Consider the following 18,887-nt stretch of genomic DNA (forward strand, 5'->3'; position numbering starts at 1 on the left):
ATCGTCTGTACCAGTAGGATCCAGGCACTCCATCACTCTGTACCAGTAGGATCCAGGCACTCCATCGTCTGTACCAGTAGGATCCAGGCACTCCATCCCTCTGTACCAGTGGGATCCAGGCACTCCATCGTCTGTACCAGTAGGATCCAGGCACTCCATCCCTCTGTACCATTTGGATCCAGGCACTCCATCGTCTGTACCAGTAGGATCCAGGCACTCCACTCTCTGTACCAGTAGGATCCAGGCACTCCATCGTCTGTACCAGTAGGATCCAGGCACTCCATCGTCTGTACCAGTAGGATCCAGGCCCTCCATCGTCTGTACCAGTAGGATCCAGGCACTCCATCGTCTGTACCAGTAGGATCCAGGCCCTCCATCCTCTGTACCAGTAGGATCCAGGCACTCCATCGTCTGTACCAGTAGGATCCAGGCCCTCCATCGTCTGTACCAGTAGGATCCAGGCACTCCATCGTCTGTACCAGTAGGATCCAGGCACTCCATCCCTCTGTACCAGTAGGATCCAGGCACTCCATCGTCTGTACCAGTAGGATCCAGGCACCCAATCGTCGTTGACACAAGTGTGGATAATGTTGAAAAGTCATAAGCAAATGACAATCAAAGCAATCATCAGTTAGGCTCAGACCTTTTCTGCCACCCCTCGGAAGTCTTAGCGACATATTTAGATTGTATTCGGCCATTTGTTAAATAAACCATGCTATCACCATCTGATGGCTACACATTTCTCCTCACTACATGCCAAATACAGTGTACAGGTTACAAATGGGGCGGGTGAAAATGGATTGGGAATAGTATAAGTTTGTATTTTCTTTTCTTTTCTTGGTATTGAAATACCAGGATGAACCTCCCAAGCTTGATGGTATTATCTCAATGTTATTTTGGGCATGACTCATACAGCATATTTCAATTTAATCTCCACTAAAATTCGGCTTCAAGGTTCAGACATAAGGCGGTCGGGTAGCCTAGTGGTTAAAGCGTTCGCTCGTCACGTTGAAGACCCGGGTTCGATTCCCGACTTGGGCACAATGTGTGAAGCCCATGTCTGGTGTCCCCCGCCGTGATATTGCTGGAACATTGCTAAAAGCAGCGTAAAACCATTCTCACTCACTCACTCACTCAGACATAAAAGTCGGCCTCTTCATGTAAAGATACCAAAGCAGTTTGACAATCTGATGTGTTGAATGCCACTACCTCAGCAGTATTCAGTTATATGGCGGCCTGTTAATAATCAGTCTGGGCCAGACAAGCCAGTGATTGATATCATGAGCAATATGAGTCATACATGCAACCAAGTCACTGTGCCTGACCACGGGGTCCATTTATTACACAGGTTGCTGGGTATCTGTTCTAACCCGGAATCCCCACGGTGGGTTTTCCCCAACACATGCATGGACCTGGTTTCAATTGAACTGAAATCAAAAAGGGGACAGACTCTGAATAATGGAGTTCGGACCAGACAAATGCTCTTGCCTTCGGGTAGGATGACACACAATCAACCAAGACATGAACCTGACCCCCAGATCTCTTCAGTCTCCTCCTACGACCAGTATCAGGGTGCTGGGGACCAATTCTAACCCAGACAGCCCCGCTGGGGGATCCAAGCAGAACAACACCTATAGCTTCCATTCCTTGTATGGGTACAATGTGAGAAGCCCAAGCTGGGAATTTCCAGCAGTGATATTGCTGTAATAATGATATTGAGAAAAGCCAACCTACACTCTTGTCACATGTAACCTGTGATCTCAGTCCATCAGGATAAGGTTGATTCGTCTCATACACTTTCCGTTTTGACATCTGTGGGACTGTGAGGATGCAAGCTTGTACAGACGAAACCTGCATGGGCATCAATGGATCAGTCTGGGACCACATCCAATTGGCCTGGTGAAAACAGCACCACCACTAAACTCCTGATAGGAATAATCAGATATATTTAAATATACACACTACGTTTCATGAGCCCCACTTTCGTGTATCAGTGAAAGATAAATAATCCCTAGCAAAACTGGTGTAGTATATATTGACAACCACGAGGGAGACTTCACAACAAATAAACATTCGCCTGTTACTTTTTTAACATGGACAACTCTCTTTTTTGTATTCTATACATAGCTAAACTGCCATTTCCTGATTTTGAAGCCATACATCTCAGCATTCAAACCGCTAAGGAATGCAAGGTCAGTATATGAGACAGAACCTCATTTTCCTTTCACAAATGAACATAACAACAAAAGCATAAAACCTATGAAAATAATTTATAACACTGTACAAATATATAATGTACATGGATCAACTGATGAATACACAAAAGCAAATAAAATAATGACATTGAAACTTCTTCACAAGTGTAACAGGAAACATATAATTTAATTTTTAGGAGGCTCAATACAGGCCAACTAATGAAAACATGTAAAGGACACTCGTTCTTTAGATGTGCCAATTGGATAATAGCATACATTTCTATCTTGTGAACATCTTATGTCTGTCATTGGTGAGCCTGCAATATAAATAACAATCATCATATGTAATGGCTCATTTAATGAGCTCTCCCACAGAGAGCATACAGGTGCTACATTGCTGCATAAACCTCCAACAATGGACGGAAATGAGGTTACAGTAACAATATCTACATTTTGAACATTGAATGAATGTTTAATTTTCAACAGCAAATCACTTGCACGAACATATTTTTTCTTGTTTTCGGGATAAGTCTGCCTTAAACTTGAATCCATGAAGTACCTGGTGTATTTGCCTGTCAAGGAATTGTTCACTCAACACAGTATTCTGTATTTCTGATACCGCTTGTAGGTTTATGCAAATGCAGAACCATTTGATTTATGCACCAATGTTTTTATCACAACATGATTTAAATACTTGCTCACTGAATGAAAAAAATCAAAGCTGTAATTCTGAAACTAAAATGTGTTACATGATATCTAAAATAATATTGTATTTCTTCAGACATCCACAGGATCTGGCATGAATGTATGTCATCCACTTCTTTACAACAGGACGGATCGGTTTGTAAATTTACATATGAAACATTTGTGACCATCATAATAAAAATGGATTTCAAAGAATCTAAAAAAATAGACAAAAGAATTGAAAAAAATCATATGTGTACAAGTGTGACCATTTCAACATTTTCAATACACACATCAGATCTGAACTGGATCAGAAATTATCTTAACAAATGCCAGTATGTCAATATATGGCACGCATTGCAAATACCAGAGTAATGCAATAAACAGGGGAGATAATCCACTCATCTGATCACACAGTGAAAGACAAGATTGGTGATGGTTTGCTATCATTGTAGAGTCCTGATTGTGCCTGTGGTTGGTAGCAAAGTCTTAGCTCAGTAGAGAATGGCTGATAGTGTCTGTGCAGTGAACAGCAGCCAGTTCACAGGTATTATTCCTAACTGCCAACCAATCACCCTATTGTGAGGTGAGGTGAAATGGGGTTAACGTCGCGTTCAAGATTATTGCACTCATATAGCGATGTTGATGCATGTGTGGTGCGAGTGCATGTCTGCTTATACGAGCCCAGAGTAATACCAGTTGTACGGTACTAGCCCAGTGAGATACTTCCACAGTTTAACATGGATAGCCCACTCAGACAACGACTCTGTTCTTGGAGGAACATCGCCAATCTAGGGGAGAACATTTTAAAAACGAGAATTAAAATAAGTGCATTATACATCATTTGAGAGTTAAAATCCTGGAATTCCAGGAATCCGAGAAAAGTTCTCATGTCTGTCTTGAGCCAACCAGTCCTTGTTTTATCCTGTTAATGCTGAGCGTTAGGCAGGGTACCGTAACAAGTGCCATCTTTTAACAGCTTTTGGTATGAAATGGCCGGGGATCAAATCCCTGACCTGCTCTCTGGGCAAAGCCCTATTATGACAAACTTGGGGTACTTCTGCTCTAGTTAACTTTTCTCATGGAGGCTGAGATTATGCTGTCAAATATCAATTAAAAATAACACAAATCAGATTATTACACGATGGTGCGTGTCATGAAACGTAAATCAGATGTATCTTCCCTATCTTTAGTGAGCTTAGGAAAATCACTTTGACACTCCATCATAAATAATTACTTTCTCATTAACATTTTTACTATGTGGCGGGGAAGCGATGTTTTCTAATTTGAAAACTGAGTTGAGAGCCTTGCTGTGTCATGTGTATAAAAGAGACAGGTGTGAGAACAATAGGCTTGGCTTTGATAAGAACCTGCTTTGGATGTGTCAAAGGTAATAATGTTCATGATATATGGTAAAAAAATAGCGCCAGGATGCTGGAAAATGACCTTGACCCTGTTGCAAGTCTATGTTAAAGTATGGGAGTTACAGCCACCATAGCGCTCAATTGCTTTGTGGAATGGGGCCCTGATGGATATTCAAGGGTCATGTCAATTATTATGTACACACCAAAATCTACTGGATAGGATGTCAAGTGAGAAGCCCTGGCTAGTAAACTGGGATTTCTGAAACGTTACAATGCACACATGTATGTACTGCCTGGACATTGGCCAGTCTCTGACATACAGCTGGAAGTCCCGTCACCCCTCATATCAAGAATCTCTCATCAACCAGTGTCTTCTTGGCCAGGTTCTTCCTGCCCCCGCTGTCTCGAATCAACGCGATCAGCTGCAACAGAGATATTGATTGACATTGATGAAGAAACATTACATCCTAATGACAATCAACTTGCTGTAAATTTACAGCCATGTTGAAACTTTAACGTACTTCGGTAACACTACCGAGTTTAATTCCAATTTCACGTATAATAAATGATGTAAGAGAGTAGCCATTCGTACCTGTGAAATAAGGTAGGTAATGACCCCAGCCAATACAAAGTCGGTGGCGATGAGATCAACGATGCAGAACAGAAGGGTGTCGAAGATGATGAGTGTGTACTCATTGCCAATAAACAGCACCTGGTCAAATGAGTGTCCATTGTCTGAAAAAGAGAATATTAGATATAGTTTATACTGTGATTGTAACACCCAAATGTTCCCAGGTAAAACGTCTTGTCTTACGGGAGCTAAATGAATTGGATGGTCACTCGGAGAACTGGTAGATTGTATGTCATCATACCCAGATGTTATTGGACATTGCTCATAATATCAATCACTGGTTTGTCTGGTCCCCGCTTGTCGTAATATGTGACCAAATGGATCAGGTGGTCTGGCTTGTTGACCTAAAAATACCTGTAACCAATACCCGGTACCTGGTTTGTATGACAGACTCATTATTTACAGGCTGCAATCATATGTAGTTGCAATATTGCTAAACAAAACAATAGATCTACACTCTATACAGTCCCAGTATCTAGAGCAACAAGGTGAGGTGGGGTGGGGTGGGGTGAGGTGAGGTGAGGTGAGATGAGGTGAGGTGAGGTGAGGTGAGGTGAGGTGAGGTGAGGTGAGGTGAGGTGAAATGGCATTTAACGTCGCGTCCAAGATTATTGCACTTATATAGCGACGTGCATGTATGTGTGTGTGTTTGTGTGGCTGCTTGTACTAGTCCAGACTGAAGCCGATTTATAGTGCTAGCTCACTGAGATACCATTCCGCAGTGAAACATGAATATCCCACTCAGACACAGTATACTGACTCCGAGCCGACCAGTCCTTGTTTTAGCCCCTTAATGCCGAGCGCCAGACAGGGTAACAACAAGTACTATCTTTTAACATCTTTTGGTAAGACGCGGCCAGGGATTGAACCCAGGAACATCCGCTCTCCGGGCAGACGCTCTACCACTAGACCACGGAGGCTGTCAACTCTACAGCAACAAACCCACATTATAACTGTTTGGAATGCCTTCATTTCTACAAAAAACGTATTCACTAACAATAATTCGTCTGGAAATATCCTCTAAAGTACTATCCACTTCCATGGTATCTGCCTGTAATCACATTGAAAACGACTACGTCGAAACATACAAAAGTAAAACCATTACAAAAGTTTGTTCAAATTTGAAATTCAGCTAAAACAAATATCACCCCACCTCATAAGTTGATGACATCAAACACATATGGAGGTTTTTATGCAACATGTCATGAAGTATGAGAGAGTGAGTTAGGTGAGTGAGTGAGTGAGTGAGTTGGGTTTAACGCTGCTTTTAACAGTATTCCAGTTATATCACGGCGTGTCAGCTTAATGTGGGAGGAAAGCCGGAAGTGATGCAGGTCTCAGACGTTTACCACTTCGGTGAAACCCACGAGCACGGGTATGGTGCTGACAAACCTAGAAACATAATCGGGGCGAACCGGGATTCGAACCCACAATCATAGGTTTCTGGCGTGCCTAAGGGATGCAACTCTGCACAGCGAATCGCGGCGCCTTAGACGACTGGGCCACCCATGCCCCCGAGTGAGTTAGGTATTACACCATAGTGAACAGTATATTCACTACATCATCAAGCAGTGGCACCTTATACCCAAGTCTAGTAGATTGACTCAGGACCACTGGAATTGATTTACATGGTGGTCCAATGGTCACTGATTAGACACAAAAATCTGTTGCAAACTCTAAGCACAAACAACATATTCAGGGCTCAGTTATCCAGGGTATAAAATGTCCATTCTACTATGATACATATCCAGGAACATTTGTTACCATAACTACGTTCAGAAAAACACCAGAAATATCCAATTAAATTACACTCATGAGCGGGCGAAATTCTGAGCAATGTTAGAAACACAACAGATGGAGTCAGGAGATGATGAGGTCATTTATAAAACAAAGCTATTGTGAATGGGTCCAGGGTACTTATGAGAGAATGGACATATCATACACTGGATAACCGAGGACGGTTTAACCCCAGATCATGAAGGAAATACCATTGTAGAGTATGCCCTTGTCTTGCACATCAAAGAACTCGGTGTCCATCACACTCTCCAGCAGTGTCTTGTCCTTCACCACGTAGTCCAGGTCTCGCAGGGACTGAAACCACAAGCAAACATCTTAAAGGGGGTCTTGCTCCTGCAATGTCACAGTCCCAGCCAATTTAATTCAAGTTGTTCCATCACCATCAGAATACAGAGAGTAGCATAGACAATGTATTAGTGCTACACAGGGAACTATTTACATCTAGAATTAAATATTGACATGGACGGACTTGATTCATAGTTCCTGTTTTATCAGGTTCCAAGTTCATTAGTGTATCATTTGTAAACAGTTAAATAACAAACAATGATTTAAATCATATGTAGGGATACAAAGAGTGCATTTCACAAATTGTAGAAGGGGGCATAGAACAATATCCTTGTGACTACTGAATACACCAGTCATTGACCGGTATCATATACCGTATTCGACGTAATAAGCGCCCACGGCGATATATACTAATATATTGGCTAGAGAACAATCCCAATTAGCACCCCTTCCGATTGATCAATGTACACAAGACTTATATTTTCATGTATGATAAGCACCCTTAATTATGTCCCATTAAATTCTGGAAAATATATCTATCGTGTATTATACGCACAGATTCTTCTTTATATCATTTCAGGCTGTCAGCATAAACCACAAAATTTACAATCTTTCAACTCTGTTTTTTATCTCACCAAAATTATATTCTATAAGAGCCCCTTATTTCTAATTTTGAGAGCGCCCTGGGCACTTATTACGTAGAATACGGTAGTTGGAGTAGTGCTGAGGGTGGCATGTAACAAACAAACAAACAAACACCAGTCCTTGATCTACTCAACCCCTCACTCTGCCTGTACTCACATGGTCAATGAAGGCCTGCAGGAACTTGTTCAGCATGGTGTAGGCCTCGACACTCTTGTCTGTGACCTTGCTCTTGTTCCCCGCCTCTCGATTCCCTGCCATGGCCGTCTTCAATGCAACAGTAAACATTAAGAGCTGTGGTCTGAACAAACTAGGGAGGATTTGACACTGTGTTATGCAATATTCCAGTCATATCATAGCAGTGGATGCCAACAATAGGCATCCACAGCGTACCATGTGAAGAAACAAACCCAGGACTTGATGCACTCAATTCATGTGTTCTGCTTGAAAATCAAATGAAAGAATGGGAATTCTTCCTGAGAACCTTTATTATGGTTATCCTTAAGAGACGGCTAACTATAACTAGCTCATCAGGAGACTCCAGTGTATAACACAAGTATGGCATGTCTTACATCAGGAGACTCCAGTGTATAACACTAATATGGCATGTCTTACATCAGGAGACTCCAGTGTATAACACTAATATGGCATATCTTACATCAGGAGACTCCAGTGTATAACACTAATATGGCATATCTTACATCAGGAGACTCCAGTGTATAACACTAATATGGCATATCTTACATCGGGAGACTCCAGTGTATAACACTAATATGGCATATCTTACATCAGGAGACTCCAGTGTATAACACTAATATGGCATGTCTTACATCAGGAGACTCCAGTGTATAACACAAGTATGGCATGTCTTACATCAGGAGACTCCAGTGTATAACACTAATATGGCATATCTTACATCAGGAGACTCCAGTGTATAACACAAGTATGGCATGTCTTACATCAGGAGACTCCAGTGTATAACACTAATATGGCATATCTTACATCGGGAGACTCCAGTGTATAACACTAATATGGCATATCTTACATCGGGAGACTCCAGTGTATAACACTAATATGGCATATCTTACATCGGGAGACTCCAGTGTATAACACTAATATGGCATATCTTACATCGGGAGACTCCAGTGTATAACACTAATATGGCATATCTTACATCGGGAGACTCCAGTGTATAACACAAGTATGGCGTGTCTTACATCAGGAGACTCCAGTGTATAACACAAGTATGGCATATCTTACATCAGGAGACTCCAGTGTATAACACTAATATGGCATATCTTACATCGGGAGACTCCAGTGTATAACACTAATATGGCATATCTTACATCGGGAGACTCCAGTGTATAACACAAGTATGGCGTGTCTTACATCAGGAGACTCCAGTGTATAACACAAGTATGGAATATCTTACATCTAGAGCTGCAGGGAGGTAGACCTGGTCGTACTTGTCCCGAAGTCTGCTTGGCAGGGTCATCTGGAATGTCTGCTGTTCCGTGTTTGGCATCAGCCCACGTTGACCACACATGTCTTGCTACAACAGAGAACAGAGCAACATTAAACACATATCTCACTGTAACACAGAACGCAGCCACATTAAACACGCACTTCCTGCGGCAACACAGAACACAGCAACATTAAACACACACTTCCTGCGGCAACACAGAACACAGCCACATTAAACACACATGTCCTGTGGCAACACAGAACACAGCCACATTAAACACACACGTCCTGCGGCAACACAGAACACAGCCACATTAAACACACATGTCCTGCGGCAACACAGAACACAGCCACATTAAACACACACGTCCTGCTGCAACACAGAACACAGCCACATTAAACACACATGTCCTGCTGCAACACAGAACACAGCAACATTAAACACACACGTCCTGCTGCAACACAGAACACAGCCACATTAAACACACATGTCCTGCGGCAACACAGAACACAGCCACATTAAACACACATGTCCTGCTGCAACACAGAACACAGCCACATTAAACACACATGTCCTGCTGCAACACAGAACACAGCCACATTAAACACACATGTCCTGCTGCAACATAGAACACAGCCACATTAAACACACATGTCCTGCTGCAACACAGAACACAGCCACATTAAACACACACGTCCTGCTGCAACACAGAACACAGCCACATTAAAGGGCAAGTTCACACGGAAATGAACCTATATTTCTTGTACTTTTTCCACATTAAAAGTGTTAACCTAGAAGTGTCATAGACAAAAATATAAAAATATCACAATTAATCAACATAATTTTCGCATTAAAGCTATTTATATTTTTCACATTTACCAAGTGTTCTATTTCCATAACAAAAACACCATGGCTTATGCCCCTTGCAATATGACGTCATTGGTGCCAATTGATAAACATTATGACGTCATCATGCTTTGTTAGAGCCGCTTCACGTGGTGTAGGTACAGTTGTGTGATTCTTGCGTCTCAGATGCCAGCTAGCATAGTGTTATGCTGAGTCACCACTGCGCCGGAGTGTGTCGTAGGCCATGTTGTTTTACCGCAAACTGGTACTTGATATCTTTTGCGTTGAGAATAGACAGGGACCCAGTTGAATTGGCACCAATTACGTCATAATCTAAGGGGGATAACTCAGGCCTGTTTAGCTCGAAAAACGAAGGCCTCATAACGGCATATCATTTTCACACTATTGTGAGCTTCCTACTTTCACTGTGAAAAAATGAGTGTATATTTTCAAACACAGATACTAACTAATTCTAAACTTGCGTTTTGTTTAGAAAAAGAAAGAAAGTAACTTTTGCGTGTACACTTCCCCTTTAAACACACACCTCCTGCAGCAACACAGAACACAGCCACATTAAACACACATGTCCTGCTGCAACACAGAACACAGCCACATTAAACACACACCTCCTGCTGCAACACAGAACACAGCCACATTAAACACACACGTCCTGCTGCAACACAGAACAATCTTACAACAGAAACTGACTTCACACATTTGGGGAATTGAACTCGGGGCTTCGGCATGACAATCAAATGCTTTAACCACAAGGCTACCCAACTGCCCACCAAATGCTGTCTTGAGGATGTCCTTACCTCCTCTCGCTTCATCATCTGGTGCATCTCCTTCATGTCCGTGTCTGCCTTGCCGTGTACTGACCTCCCGTGGATGTAGTAGCCATAGGCAGCGTTAGCCATGATGAACACACTCACGTTGCTCATGGAACACAAGTCCACAAACTGGCGCACTCGATCCTCGATGAACCTCTCATAGATGAACACGTAGAAGATCCATTGAGTTATGCCTGAAAGGGAATGATAACAAATAATGCTTTGTATGTAATGTTTCCATTAAAGACAGTTTGGCTGTCCGTCAATAATCAAGTCTGTACAAGACAAGCAACCAACTGACATCATGAGATTCGATCTATGCAATTGGGATACAATAACATGTATTAACAAAGTCAGCGACCCTGACCACCTGATCCGGTTAGTCACCTCTTATGACAAGCATAGGTTGCTGAAAACCAATACTGAGCCGGATCTTCGCTGGCTAACCACAACTAACGTCATGCCAAATAACATGTGCTCCTCATTTTGAAATGATACACAAAATCATGATAAACATATTGTGGAAACTGCGCATCGCTGAATCGTTTAACCCCTAAAACAGCCACATGCCCGAAATCCTATATACAGCAAGACACTCACCAACCAAGAGGTAGACAAGTACAGCCACAGCGTATCTATAGACATAGGACTGTTGACTTTGGTAATCTGCAGCATTCTTCAACACACTCCCATCCGGGTCCATGGTAGCCACATTTTCGAACCCAACCACTTTCAGGAAGAACACAACAGCAAACACCTGAAACACAGGGCTAATTTTTCTGGTGGCCTGTATTTCATTCCATTCATTGGCCACAAAATATGTTCGCCAGATTGACACAGGAGTTCCTCCAGATTTCCGACCATCGTTAGATGTTTCCTGGACGCCCTTTGGTCGCTCCCAGTCTATGAGGAAAATGTCTGTGGTACACTGTAAAACCATCATGTGGATGATGCTAAGGGTCTTCAGGGCAAAGGATGACCCGAACAGGGCAAGCCAGTCTTCCAGGGCTTGACCTGTAGGGTGGACCAGGTATACCGCATTCTGTCTCTGAAACAAAACACTTTCATAGTGTAGACCTTCCAAGACAGGATTTTAGAGCTGTGGTTTCAAGGCACTGCTCACAATCGAAGACAGTATTCTCCCGGTACCGTCTACAGTACAACACTTGGTACTAGCAAGAGTCAAGAACTGTGGTTCCAAGGCATTGCTCACGACAGTTGTTTTATTCATGATGACAAAAACAAAAATTCTGACATACTGTTTGGAGAAGAGTGAGTGAGTGAGTGAGTGAGTGAGTGAGTGAGTATGGTTTTACGCCGCTTTTAGCAATATTCCAGCAAAATCATGGCGGGGGACACCAGACATGGGCTTCACACATTGTACCCATGTCGGGAATCGAACCTGGGTCTTTGGCGTGACGAGCGAACGCTATAACCACTAGGCTACCCGACTGCCCCTGTTTGGAGAAGAACACACCCAACCATAAATTCAGTCACTGCAGTTAAGAGTGAGTGAGTGAGTAAGTGAGAGAATGCTACAGGCTGAGATACCCAAACTATGCAAGGCAGCCTATCAATAATAGAGTGAGTGAGTGAGTGAGTATGGTTTTACGCCGCTTTTAGCAATATTCCAGCAATATCACGGCGGGGGACACCAGAAATGGCATTGTACCCATGTCGGGAATCGAACCCGGGTGACGAGCGAACGCTTTAACCACTAGGCTACCCGACCGCCCCTCTCAATAATAGAACATAGGCAGGCAAACCATTAGACCACACATTATTTATTTTTCGTTTCTTGGGCCTGCCCCTACTGAATAGCAGCTGGAAAAAAACCAAATTAAACATAAAACAATATATTTTTATTATGTCTCCCTCTTGTAGTATTGACCCTCTTATACAAAATGAAATGTTATATATACCGTATTCAACATAATAAGCGCCCCGGGCGCTCTCACAATTAGAAATAGGGGGCGCTTATTAGAATATTATTTTGAGTTGAAAGATCGTAAATTTCGTGGTTTATGCTAACAACCTGAAACGACAGATATATTTTTAAAGAATTTTATTGCCCATAATTAAGGGTGCTATAACACACGAGTGCGTATTATACACGAATAAAAAGTCTTGTGTACATTGATCAATCGGAAGGGGTGCTGATTGGGATTGTTTACTAGCCAATATATTAGGAAATATCGCCGTGGGCGCTTATTGGAGCGGGGCGCTTATTACGTCGAATACGGTAAGTTCCATGTCTCCATCACTATCAGTGATTCAAGAGGCAAGCTGCAGTTTAACTTCATGGCAGAATGACTTTCATATAATTAATGAAATGATTGACATAGCTATATATTTTTATTATTATTTCGACCGACCTTGTGTGGAAAAGCTGGAATAAATCCGTGAAACATAAAATTAAAAAAGTGTGGTTTTAGTGGATAGCATTCAGAACAATCAGTCCGATGCCACACAGCCAAGTGACACAAAGCAATGTCAATTCTATTTTCCACACAACCTTCCAGGAGTGAGTGAGACCCTGTTATGTTTGAATAATGACAGCCTGGCAGTTTCAAACACATACCTTGTAGAAGATGAGCCAGTAGAAGGAAATCCCGAAGGTGATGATGAAGAAAATGTTGGCCAGAGAGCCAGCCAGGTAGAAGATGAAGTTGAGGATGGTGGGGAAGTCAATGGCTGCTCTGCGTCCCCGTTTGGACCACACCCATGTCCTGTAGCCAGCATACAACACTGCCAATGTGCCCAGTGTGCCAGTTGTGATCTGGAAGTCTCGGGTGTACTTCCCCTGATCCATAGAGTAGGTGACGCTGAATGACACCTGAAAAAACATTAACATGTGGGATATTGATTTATTGAATTAGTTTGCTGTTTAATTCCGCACTCATCAATATTCCAGCTACCCCGGTATATGACGGCTTTCTGTATATAATCGAGTCTGGACCAGACAATCCAGTGATTCATGAGTACAATCCACGCACATGGGATACAATGACATGCATAAACCAAGTCAGTGAGCCTGACCACCCGATCCCGTTAGTCGCCTCTAACGACAGGCATAGTCACCTTTGATGGCAAGCGTGGATTGCTGAAGACCTGTTCCACCCCGGATCTTCACGGGTAACATATAGGCATAAAACAGTCTGTGACTGTAGCTCCTAGTCTGAAGCCCAAGTCTAGTAAAATTCTGTTCAGTCTAGTAAGCTTAGTGGATAATAGTCTGTCCATACAACGACACTAAATTCTTCTGAGGCTAAGAGTGTAGTTTTGGCAAGCAGTTTAAAAATTTAATGCACAGTCTGTTAATAATGTCTCCATTATCCTCAAGCTGAATCAATCCTAAACACTCAAGCATAACAACCACATATTACAGCTTTTGGGAGCTGCATGTTTTACTGCAGTAACTCCACTTCCATTAATTATTGACTTTAGCTATAAGACACTGTCTGTGAATCGGAAATGTTTACAATTTGAAACTGCTATATATTTAATCCTTAAACTTATGGATAAACATGAAGCTCATCACTTGAGGGTTTACAAAGTTATTTATGTAATTTCACAAATACAAATGATGGATAAATGTGAATAATTTTGTTCAATGCTGTGTAACAAGTCTCATTTATGGTCAGATACTGTATTGGAAGTTCTTCATTCAAATTATATCAAAATATTTGCGAAATTATATTGGAGGCTGTACCTTGAGTGGGGGAAATTGAAACAGGCTTGTCGCAAGTTGTCAGTTGATTCAAAATTTTCTTGGTTCTTGGTTTTGTTCACCAGTACAGTATTAGTAATGTGAATTTATTTTCCGATATCGCCGATCGTCATGAAAGTGGTAAGCAGGGGAGACAATAGAGAACCATTCCACTCAGGAATTCCCCATGTAAACGTCATAAGGTGAAGTTTATACTTTGTAAACGCCACTTTTTGAAGTTTGTTGAAAAATGAACAAGGCATAGGTGGGTCATGGGTGGGTCATGGGTGGGTCATGGGTGGGGCAAGGGTGGAGCAAGGGTGGGGCATGGGTGGCCCAGAGCTGCATTTCGCTGTGCTGAGTTGCGTCTGTTGGGCACGCCAGAAACCAATAGTCATTGTTTTGAATTCTGGTTCGCTCCGCTTATGTTTCTAGGTTTGTCAGCACTATACTCATGCTCGTGGGTTTCACCGAAGTGGTAAACGTCTGAGACCTGCGTCACTTCCGGCTTTCCTCCCACATTAAGCTGACAAGCCGTGATATAACTCGGATACTGTTAAAAGCAGTTCAACTCACTCACTCAATCACAATGAGATGAACTGATTGATTCAATTATGTCATAGTAATCATTGGATAGTTATGGATACACACCGAAACCTTCTGTCCACCCTGTGCCGCCTCCCTCGACACCTCGCCGTACGTTATCTTGAAGTATGGAGGGTTGATCAGGCCAGTATTCGTTCCGGACTGCAGGCTCAGCACCAGCTGGATTGACTGCGCATATCGCACATAGGTTGCATTCGGTGCAGTCTGCACATCTGGAACAACACCATGCTGCGTCAACATCCTTCTCAGTTATCCAGTGTCTCATATCTCCATTCTATTGCCACCCAAGCTTTGCCTTGGAATTGATAAAAGACACAGACCAATTGGCTGATGTAAAACTATTGTTTTCCATCCACAGTTTTCAAACCATGACTTCAAGTCATTCAATGTCCTTAAATTGTAATTTAGCTTCTGTAACACAGACCTCCAAAGGCTTGAGAAAGCAGTGTCCGACATAACTGCCTGCACACTGCCCGTGCCTGGTAACTTTTCCGTTGGGCTGCATGAATTTTCCCTCTACCTGCCCGACTGACAGGCAGATAATTTTAAGCCAACTTACGTATTCAGATTTATGATAACTCCTTGTACATTCCCAAGTAATTGCTAGCATTATTTCAACTGAATCAAGGCATGATTTTTTCGCGATGTTTCAATATTTATTATGTCTGAATGCGGGCAGGTAACTTTGAAGATGGGCAAGCAAAATCTTTGGGTCACCTGCCGGAATGTCTTGTTGGGTTTTATAATTATTTCAATGAAAGACTTGAAAACTACCTGGTGATGTGGAGGTTGTGATTGTAGCCTCATTGTCAACCAAGAAGAACCTTCGAGTCAGCTGCCAGTTAGCTACGCCGCCTGCAAGACAACAAAATTCACGAAATACACCAAACAGGCATAAATGTTTATGATAGTGTTTCTCAAATCAAATATGCCAAAAAGTTATTTGTATAATTGAGCACAATACTGAAGTAAATGTCTTTAGACAATGCTTATCTCAAATATGCTCTTGTTCTGTTGTTCCAATAAAATGTTACATTTCGAGTTATAATAATGAGCATTTTAGAGTACAGAAAATTGACCCATCAGAGGAAGGAGTTTGGTTTAACGCTGCTCAACACATTATTTCAGTTCAAGTCAGCATGATGTGGCATGATGTGGAAGGGAAGCTTAAGGTGACACAGTTCATAGAGACTAACCAATTCGGCAAAGTCAACAAGCATGGGTTTGGTGCTGACAGACCAAGAGTCATAGAAGGTTGGTTGGTTGGTTGTTCAACGCCGCAATCAGCAATATTCCAGCTATATGACGGAGGTCTGTAAATAATCGAGTCTGGACCAGACAATCCAGTGATTAATATCATGAGCATCGATCCATGCAATTGGGATCGATGACATGCATCAACCAAGTCTGCGAGCCTGACCACCCGATCCCGTTAGTCACCTCTTACGACAAGCATAGTCACCTTTTACGGCAACATGGGTTGCTGAAGACCTATTCTACCCCGGAATCTTCACGGGTCCTAGAAGGAGCAAATCTAGGATTTGAACCCACAATTAGGGGTGGAATGATACAGCAAGGTCACGATACGATTCATATCACAATACACATATTTACGTCAAATTGCATGGAAACTTCTTGACTATAAATATTTCGCAGCATGTTCTAAAGGAAAAACTAGCTGTAGACACATGTTTGTAGCTGCTATTTTTAGTAGTGAACTTTGAATGCTAATTACAACATATTTTGTAATATTTGACTGACAAAATTGCTAGGGGTCATTAAACGAGTAGTATAAGTAAGTAATATATATATATTAGCAAGTGTATCATCTTGTATCAAGACAGAAGAAAAAGTATTGTGTAACGTATCGTTGCATGAAAACATACGATGCACCCGTGCACCAACATACCCACTGTCATCAGAGTGAGTGAGTAGATGAGTGAGTGAGTGAGTGAGTATGGTTTTACGCCGCTTTAAGCAATATTCCAGCAACATCACGGCGGGGGACACCAGAAATGGGCTTCACACATTGTACTCATGTCGGGAATCGAACCCAGGTCTTCGGCGTGACGAGTGAAAGCTTTAACCACTAGGCTACCTGACCAACCCTATATCCTAGAGAAGAATGCAACGTACCATCATTGGGTCTGCGGCTGGAGACGTCCCTGTAGTTGCTGATGAGCAGTGGAATCTGGTACAGTCGACGCTCGGTAGCATCTGTGTAGTCCAGGTCTGAGACATGGGTCAAGGTCACACAACTTTCTTAACTCCCAACTCGATGCTTGACAAACACTACCGACTCACAAACAAGTCAGCGAGTGAATGTTGTTTCACTTCAGTCAGTAACATTCCAGATATACCACAACCTCCTGTACATAATTAGGCAAAACCCAGTGGTTGATCTCATGGGAACGATCAGTGCTACTGGGGCACAATGATACACAAGTCACGTTCTAGGAATATTTGACCCACTTTAGTCTCCAAGACAAGCTTGGGGTCCAAGAGATCTATTTGGCACCCAAATCCAAGTCAATACAATCAATAAACAGTCTTTCAAAATAGACAGGAAATTGATCTAATGTTAAAAAATAGATTTAGGAGAACCTTTGATTCTACAGGAACAACTCCAAAACCTCAAGACTCCACTTAATTGTGACAAAGGATCAGTATCAGACAAGGTGAAAATCTATTCATGCCATCAGGTTGATGATTTAGGCACTGATGGCACCATGTGTCAATAATCAATTCTGTTATCAATGAGTGAGTGAGTGAGTGAGTTGGGTTTAACGCCGCTTTTAACAGTATTCCAGTTATATCACGGTGTGTCAGCTTAATGTGGGAGGAAAGCCCCAAGTGATGCAGGTGTCAGACGTTTACCACTTTGGTGAAACCCACGAGCACGGGTTTGGTGCTGACAAACCTAGAAACCGGGATTCGAACCCACAATCATAGGTTTCTGGCGTGCCCAAGGGACGCAACTCTGCACAGCGAATCGCGGCGCCTTAGACAACTGGGCCACCCGTGCCCCCCCTGTTATCAATGATATATGACATAAATATTGCATAGCAGTGATCAATACAAGATCAATATCAGCTATCAATATCGGCTTTATTGGAATATCCATTTGAACACACACTGCACAGGTAGTGTTCTAGTCGGGAAACAGGCAGGCAAAAGGATACAAATATCAAAGAACTCCAGAGGGTATTTGTTCTGATTCCAGAAACTCGCGGCGCTGATGGAACACTGTCAACACATGATCATATTCATTATCATCTGAAAGAGCTTTGCTTTAAAGTAATTGGACAATGCTTTATTTAGAAACGGGTCATAATCTGCAGACCCTTAAAAATAAAATCAGAAAGCACTGCAAACTACCACACAAATAATGTGTATTCCATGGTAAATTACAACATCATCCAAACAGGCTCCCACGACCCTGCTAAGATGTACAACTTATGCAGAACACATAGAAATATTTAAACAAGGAAATATAAAATGAGCACACATATTTGCTAAGAATATGTCACGTTTACTCTAGTGAGCATGGTTTTGCACCACTTTTAGCAATATTCCAGCAAATTCACGGCGGGGTACACCATAAATGTGCTTCACACATTGTACCCCTGTGGGGAATCAAAAATGTTTACTGTAGAGTTTAAGAGAAATAATGTGGTTCAGAATTATATATTGAATGATCATGTAAGAATTGAATATTGAATTCCAATATTTTAACTCCAGAGTCCATTGGCCCTGTCTAGCCAAGTTTCTGAATGACGAGAAGAATGAATGGTGGTCCACGGTCAGTTGGTATTTTGTTAATGGTGTTGTCT

At 42.2% G+C, this 18,887-nt stretch overlaps 1 protein-coding gene across 1 annotated transcript in view; it reads right to left on the reverse strand.

The window, feature by feature from the left end:
- Positions 1–2,255: 2,255 nt before the first annotated feature.
- The window catches only part of LOC124144039 (meckelin-like), a 36,096-nt gene continuing 19,464 nt past the window's right edge, over positions 2,256–18,887 (reverse strand). The window contains exons 10-21 of the mRNA XM_046513299.2: positions 18,237–18,300; positions 17,191–17,286; positions 15,829–15,909; positions 15,100–15,266; positions 13,321–13,575; positions 11,340–11,787; positions 10,725–10,933; positions 9,031–9,150; positions 7,758–7,865; positions 6,863–6,965; positions 4,836–4,978; positions 2,256–4,665 (exon numbers count right to left, since the gene is read on the reverse strand). Coding sequence (XP_046369255.2) covers positions 4,585–4,665; positions 4,836–4,978; positions 6,863–6,965; positions 7,758–7,865; positions 9,031–9,150; positions 10,725–10,933; positions 11,340–11,787; positions 13,321–13,575; positions 15,100–15,266; positions 15,829–15,909; positions 17,191–17,286; positions 18,237–18,300 — 1,875 coding nt within the window. The 3' untranslated portion in view covers positions 2,256–4,584. The remainder of the gene's footprint in view (positions 4,666–4,835; positions 4,979–6,862; positions 6,966–7,757; positions 7,866–9,030; positions 9,151–10,724; positions 10,934–11,339; positions 11,788–13,320; positions 13,576–15,099; positions 15,267–15,828; positions 15,910–17,190; positions 17,287–18,236; positions 18,301–18,887) is intronic.

This window comes from Haliotis rufescens, unplaced genomic scaffold, assembly GCF_023055435.1.
Source record: "Haliotis rufescens isolate VD_foot unplaced genomic scaffold, xgHalRufe1.0.p SCAF_17, whole genome shotgun sequence".
In the NCBI taxonomy this organism is placed as follows: domain Eukaryota; kingdom Metazoa; phylum Mollusca; class Gastropoda; order Lepetellida; family Haliotidae; genus Haliotis; species Haliotis rufescens.